This window comes from Melanerpes formicivorus, unplaced genomic scaffold (genome assembly GCF_026170545.1).
Source record: "Melanerpes formicivorus ecotype bairdi unplaced genomic scaffold, bMelFor1.0.p_v2 SCAF_46, whole genome shotgun sequence".
In the NCBI taxonomy this organism is placed as follows: Eukaryota; Metazoa; Chordata; class Aves; order Piciformes; family Picidae; genus Melanerpes; species Melanerpes formicivorus.
The window spans coordinates 1,805,694-1,812,543 of record NW_027142398.1 but is presented as its reverse complement, the minus strand read 5'-3'; the positions used below and the strand labels follow the sequence as shown (position 1 = coordinate 1,812,543).

The 6,850-nt window shown below is 55.7% G+C and overlaps 1 protein-coding gene across 3 annotated transcripts in view; it reads right to left on the bottom strand.

Moving 5' to 3' along the window:
- Nucleotides 1-104: 104 nt before the first annotated feature.
- LAMB3 (laminin subunit beta 3) overlaps nucleotides 105-6,850 on the bottom strand; it is a 31,107-nt gene continuing 24,361 nt past the window's right edge. For all 3 annotated transcript variants that reach the window (XM_068159592.1, XM_068159594.1, XM_068159593.1), the window contains exons 17-23: nucleotides 6,452-6,655; nucleotides 5,303-5,447; nucleotides 3,203-3,410; nucleotides 2,040-2,181; nucleotides 1,494-1,670; nucleotides 1,076-1,229; nucleotides 105-645 (exon numbers count right to left, since the gene is read on the bottom strand). In XM_068159592.1, coding sequence (XP_068015693.1) covers nucleotides 509-645; nucleotides 1,076-1,229; nucleotides 1,494-1,670; nucleotides 2,040-2,181; nucleotides 3,203-3,410; nucleotides 5,303-5,447; nucleotides 6,452-6,655 — 1,167 coding nt within the window. In that variant the 3' untranslated portion in view covers nucleotides 105-508. The remainder of the gene's footprint in view (nucleotides 646-1,075; nucleotides 1,230-1,493; nucleotides 1,671-2,039; nucleotides 2,182-3,202; nucleotides 3,411-5,302; nucleotides 5,448-6,451; nucleotides 6,656-6,850) is intronic.

Genomic DNA, 6,850 nt, shown 5'->3' with positions numbered 1-6,850 from the left:
TGAAAGCCTCCATTCCTGTGATCTGGTTGTTTGAAGAAGGCTCCAGGAGGGAAGAACTGAAGCTATGGCAAGATTGAAGGATTAGCTGCAGCCCGGATCAAAAGCCTTTCCAGACCTCACACGAGGGTTTTAATTGGAACAGCAAAACCCAGCTCCAAGAGCTTGAACTGGCTAAAACAAGAACAAGGAAAAAGTGCCTTGCTTTATAAACCCCTCTGGAAAACAGAGCTCTGGGGATGCTTTTATTTGCCATGGAAGGCTGATGTCTCCTCCCCATTTCCCCTCTAACCACTGAGTGGCTTCAGCCAGTCCAGCCAAGGTCAGCCCTCTCCATGGGGTTGCTCCTTGGGCTCAGTGCAGCTATTTTCCAGAGGTATGGAAACTCAGTTTGCTAAAAATAGAGATAACTGGGCACAAGAGAACTCCATCTGGGGAGTGGGAATAATAGATCCCCAAGTCAGTGTGTGCAGAGGAGGAAGGCAGTGCTGCTGGAGCACAGGCAGGTCGCTCAGGAGCAGCTCCCATAGTAGGCAACTTGCTTGTTGATGGCATCTCGGATGCTTCCCACCTGCTCCTCCAGGCCTGACAGCCTGGCTGTCTTGGACATCAAAGCCTTGTTGCTCTCCTGAATCTCTGTCTGTAAAGCTGAGGAGAGAGGGCAGGAAAGGGCTGTGCGAGGGATGTGGTCTGGTGCTGGTGGCTTAGCAGTAGTGGTGGGACTGTGAGCTCTAGGTGAGCAGCTGGATTTGATCTCAGAGGTTTCTTCCACCCACAACAGTTCTATGTGATGATAGAAGCACATAGATGGAGGAAGCCTCATGGTCATTATCCTCCCAGCATCCTCCCCTGCATAGCTTTGGTGGGGTGAGAAAAATCCAACATCCTGCCTTCTCCCTTCTTCCCTCCAAAAAACCCCAAACCCTGACACAACTCCACATCCACCAGCACAGCCCAGCCCAAATCCACATCATCCCACTGCCAAGAGCATGCTGCCTTCCTCATCACTGCTTCTGGCAGTCAAAAGCCCCTTCCCCAACTCAGGAGATGATCACAGTGAGTTCACAAAGGCTCTTACTTTCCATCCTGAGCATCATGGCCAAAGTCTCCTCGAAGAGAGCCTGTGCCTGCAGGTCTATGCTCTGCACCCTGCTGCCCTGCTCTCCCAGGGCTGGGCTCTCTCCCAGCCTTCCCTTCAGCTCCAGGTACATTTGCTTCACTTGATCCAAAGCCTGTGAGAGAGCAAAGCAGCACATCAGTTAGGATCAGGCAAACAGACTGAGGAAAAGGGTTGAAACCCCATCCCTGGAGACATTCAAGATCAGACTTGATGTGTCCCTGGGCAGCCTGCTCTACTGGGAGGTGTCCCTGGGCAGCCTGCAGGGTTGCTGGACAAGATGACCTGTGAAGGTCCCTTCCAGCCTGATGTAATCTGTGAGTCTGAAGCTGAGCAGGGCTGTGGGCACCCCAGCCATGGCCATGCTGGAGCCTGGTACCTGCTGGGCGCTCCTGGCCTGCTGGGCTGCCTCCTGGGCTGTCTGCTGCGCGTCGCCTGCCCGCAGCCGGTTCTGCTCTGCCCCACGCTGCAGCTGTGAGAGCCTCTCCAGCAGCCCAGCCAGCTGGCCAGCCATGGCCTGCACGTTCTTCTCAGCTGGACCCAGCACAGCCTCGATCTAAGAGCAGAGTGTTCCAAGTTAGTGAGGAAATCACAGCCAAGCCCCACTCCCTCCTCCCAGCCTCCTCCTCCGTGCAGGGACCAGCGGCACTGCCTGAGGGACCCAACGCAGAAGTGGGGTTTGGGCAGGGAGGGGGCGCTGCTCCCTCCCAGCTGGGCACAGCAGCCCTGGGGTGGGCTCAGAGGACTCCAGCAGGGAGTCTGAGTGGAGTTTGGACAAGCACACAAGCGAGGCACAGCAGAAAGGAGAGATTCTAACAGCAAAAGCTTTGCCAGCTCCCATTTGCCAGCTGTGGGGGTGCAGCGCTCCACCAAAGTGGGAGGGGGTCTCAGTGTGGTCACTGGGAGGCTGCTCTGCATCACTCACTTCATCAACACGCTCCTGGATGAACCGAAGGGAGGAGCCAGAGCCCCTGATGGTGCCCTGGGCCTCCAGCAGCACCGCGTTTGCGCGCCGCAGGTTCCCAACCACCTCCTCCACGCTCCCCTCCACGGCGTTGGCACGGTTCCTGGGGAGAGGGGGGACAGGGCCAGGAGTCAGCCCAGACAGCTGCACAGCCTGGGGGTCAAGGATGCAGAGGGGAAAATCAGAAGCAAGACAGGATTGCTGCTTAGAACGTTGCACTCTCCCTCCCCCGAAGTACTGCACTCGGTTCTGGGCCCCTCACTCCGAGGAGGACACTGAGGGACTGGAGCAGGTCCAGAGAAGCACAATGAAGTTGGTGAAGGATCTGGAGAACAGGGCTGGTGAGGAGCAGCTGAGGGGGTGTTCAGCCTGGAGAAAAGGAGGCCAAGGGGAGACCTCAGTGCTCTCTACAACTCCCTGAAGGGAAGTTGGAGTGAGGTGGGGGAGTGGTGCAAGAAGAAGTATGGAAGGAAAAGCCTGAACCATTGCACCAGCTTCAGGGAAGGCTTTTCTCCTTGAGCTGGGTGAGGAAGCCCTCCATGGAAAGCCAGGCCCCTTTGTCTCATCCCTTGCAGCAGGTTAAGCAGGTGTCAGACACCAGCAAGCAGTTTACCTATTATCCAGCTAACCTTCTGGCTGAGATGCTGCTGCAAGCCAACATGTGACAAAGCAGATGCTCCAAGTCTGCAAGGACAATCTGGAATGACTTTTTAAGGGAGCATGGGATAATCTTCCCAACTTTCACCCAGAACACACACACAGCCCTCATCTCCTCCTGCTCTCTTGTGCAACTGGGATGCAGGTCACCAACATCCAGCAGCAGCAGCAAGGCAACCCTGCCATGTCCCATCACAGCCACTCAGGAGATAGAGAAGAGCCTCCATCACTTTTGGTAAAGACCTTCTGCCACAGGATCTGCTCCTGGCACCCAGATACTGGGGCAGCAGGGAGGTGGCTGGGGAGATGGCAGACTCATTCTTAGGCACTGTATGGACATAGAAGATCCTGGCCAAAAGCTTCAGATTGCACAATCTCCAGCAGAGCAAGATTTCGACCCAAGCGCCCCCACGTTCCCTCCAGCTGAGCCATCTTCAGCTGCCAGAAGCCCTTGAACCTCAACCCACCTGGCTTGTTCTGCTTCCTGCTGAAGCTGCTTGGCCTTGGCCATGTCCTGAGCTGTCTGGGCCAGGACACTCTCAGGGCACTGCAGCTGAGTCGCCAGGTTTTGGATCTCGGTCATTTTCCTCCGCACCGCGGCAGCATCCGTGGGCAGCTGCAGGGAGAGAACTGACTCACTGATCTCCTGGATGGTGGCAGGGTCCATGTCCTTGTCTGGGGAGCAGGCAGACAGAAAGAGGAAAGGTGAGAGTGCAAATACAGGGGAGGAGGAGACCAGCCAGCCATGCACACTCTTACACCCAGGCTCTTCAGACAGCTGCCAGCATCCCCCCTGAATCTGGCCCCCTTCGATCCAACACAATCCTCATTCACACCAGCAAGACATTCAGGAAAGGACCAAAATGAGACCTTTAATGCAGACAAAAATCACAGAATGCCAGGTTGGAAGAGACCCCAAGGATCATCTGGTCCAACCACTCTAGCTGATGGTAGGATTGAAATGAGCTGGCCCAGCACCCTGTCCAGCTGAGCCCTGACCCTGCCCAGTGTAGGGGACTCCCCTGCAGCCCTTGGGAGATGATTCCAATCTGACTGTTCTCCTGGGGAAACATTTCCTTCTGGATCCCAATGGGAATCTCCTCAGCAGTAACTTGTCCCCATCACCCCTTGTCTTTGCCATGGGTGAAAAGGAAGTCTCCATCCTTCTGGCAGCCACCCTTTATGTCCTGGTCCATAGCATAAGGTCTCTCCTAAACCTTCTCCTCTCCAGGCTGCACAAAGCCAGCTCTCTCGGCCTCACACCCCAGAGCACAGCAGGTAGCCCTCAGTGAGCAGATCAGGCTGTGTTTCAGGACAAGCCTCCTCTCCTTGCACAAATACAAGTTAATAAATCTGAAGAATCAGAGGCAGGCAGAGCCCAAGGGACATTAGCCCAGCGATTAGCTCAGAAGTATCTTCACTCATCATTAACACCAGGCAGCACCAAATGACCTGGTTTTCTTCTCCAGCTAATGCTCATGAGGCTCATTATGTTATTACAATCTGTCTGTGAACAATAAGTCATCCCAGTGGTTTGTAGGACAACAAGGGATTCATCTGAGCAACAGCCTGCTCCAGAGAGGAGCTGCCTGCCTTGCCCTGCTCAGTGCTGCTGCTGAGCTCCTCTGCCCCACTCAAGGCCAACAGCAAACCCTCAGGGAGCAGCAGACATGGGGATGGGTTTGTCCTCAAGCCCCAGAGATGGCCCAAGGCTCTTCAGCAGAAGATAGGACTCCAAGCAAGCTGCTGCCCATGCTACAGACCAAAGACCACCCACACCTCAGCTTTTTGTTACTCTTAACTCAGCTCATTGGTTTAGGGATAATATTTGAGAGTGGTCCCTGGGGAGATGTTGGAGGCCCCTCCAGTACCTGTAGGGGGCCTACAGGATAGCCAGGAAGGGACTTTTTGCAAGGGCTTGCAAAGAGGATGAGGGGGAAGGGATTGAAGCCTAAGGAGGGGAGATTCAGACTGGAAATTGGGAAGAAACAGTGAGGGTAGTGAGACACTGGAACAGGCTGCCCAGGGAGGCTGTGGTTTCCTCCTGCCCAGAGGTGCTCAAGGCCAGGTTGGATTAGGCCTTGAGCGACTTGGGCTAGAAGAATTAGATGATCTTTAAGGTCCTTTCCAACCCAATCCACTCTGTAAATCTGTGAAGCCCCACACACAGAAAGGTTAAGGCTGTGTGTACCTCCTGCCCCATGGAGCTCACAGATGACCTCCCACAGGGGTCTGCAAGGGAGCAGGCAGGGTTTGCCCCAGGGAAGCTGACACAGATAAAAGAGCTGGGATTAATCTGAGTCAATCTGAGGAGTTTGGTTAAACCTGAGCCAAAGCACAGGGGCTGACAAAGCCACAGATTTGGGTCCTGCTAGAAGGTCTTCTCTGGTTTCCAGAGGACAGTCTCAGCCTGCCCTGCTGCCTTGCTGCCAAAACATCCAGGGGCAGGCAACCTGAGCACCCCAGAGCTTAACTGGGGTGAGCTGTCCAGCTGCACTGTACTCTCTGCAAAATCCACTTTGCCATGCACACAGGGACCTGCACACACACAGCTGCCCCACTTCCACCTGCCAAGAAGGTTCTGACTTGCTGGATGAACTTCTGGACACGCCTCACATCTCCTTCTATCTGGGTCCTGGTCACACTCATCTGCTCCGCCAGCCGCCGAGCGCTGCTCTGAATCTGGCTCACAGAGGTCTCTGTTGTTCTGATCTGCAAGCAACAACAACATCATCCTGCTGGAGACATTTCCTCTTGGTCTGGGATGCCAGCAGCCCAACCTCACCTCTGAGTGGCCTGGGCAAGGCTCTTAGCTATGGTGCTGTTCCCCGTTCTTAATATTGCCACCACTTCCAAGGGCTGTAAATCCCAGGAGCCCAGAACCCCAGGCTGCTGGGGGTTGGAAGGGACCTCTGGAGATCATCCAGTCCAACCCCCCTGCTCCAGCAGGGCACCCACAGCAGCCTGCCCAGGAGCACAATGGCCAGGTGGGTTTAGAAGCTCTCCAGAGAAGGAGACTCCACAACCTGATGTTGAAGATTGAGGGCTGGATTTGCAAAAGCAGCTCTCAAAGAGCACAGAACTGTTTAGAACACCTCAGAAATGGGTTTTGAATGACTTTGTGATCTCCCTTTATCTTGGCAAGCCCCCAAGAGGCTGCAGGAAGTAGCTGCAAAGCACTACCAACACCTACTCAGGGGTAAAGGAGACAGATCTGTGGCATCAGAGAGGCTTCCACATCCCCACCCCTTCTGCCACTCTCATCCCAGCCCAGGAGGAGGACAAGGCTTCCTCCTGGCACTCCCAGAGCCACTCGTGTGCCAGCAGCTCTGTGGCTGCTGTGCCACAGAGGCAGGACTCATGCAGCAGGGAGTCCCCCACTCACAGACTCCTCAAGTTCTGAAGCTGCCCAAACGATCACAGAGTCACAGAATGGTGGAGGCTGGAAAGCACCTCTGGAGATCATTGAGGCCAACCTCCCCAGCACAGCAGGCTCACTCAGAGCAGGTTTTGCCCAGGCTGGCATCCAGGTGGGTTAGGAATGGCTCCAGAGATGGAGATTCCACCACCTCTCTGGCCAGCCTGGTCCAGTGCTCCACCATCAAGTCTCATTGAGTTTGAAGGCAAGGTATTGATCACAGCTCCATCCCCACAGCTGTCCCCCCAGGCTCCAGGGCGTTGCACAGGACACCAGAGGGCTCACTGCCCACACTCACCAGCTGCGCTGTCTCCCGGAGCCTGGTGCTGAGGCTGCTCAGCTCCCTGGCAGCTTCCCCAGCCGTGGCCACGGCCCCACGGGCCAGGGGGAGGATGCCATGGCAGGGGTGCCCATCCCTGCAGCTGCTGCTGTTGTCCCTTGGGCACAGCAGCTCCTCACACCGGGCTGGTGTGCAGGTCTCCACTCGGAAGCCACCACAAACCTGGAGAGGGAGAGAGCAGTGGGGCAGTGAGGGCACTCCCCTCACTGGTCTGACCTCAGTGCCCTAGGGGAGCAAACCAGGGGCCAAAGCTTTGACAGGCCCTTGCCATGGAGGACTTCTTGTCATGTTGTGGGAGCTGTGCATGAGAAAAGGGATGGAGCCAACCCACCCCAGTGGGACCAGCAGTGGCACCAA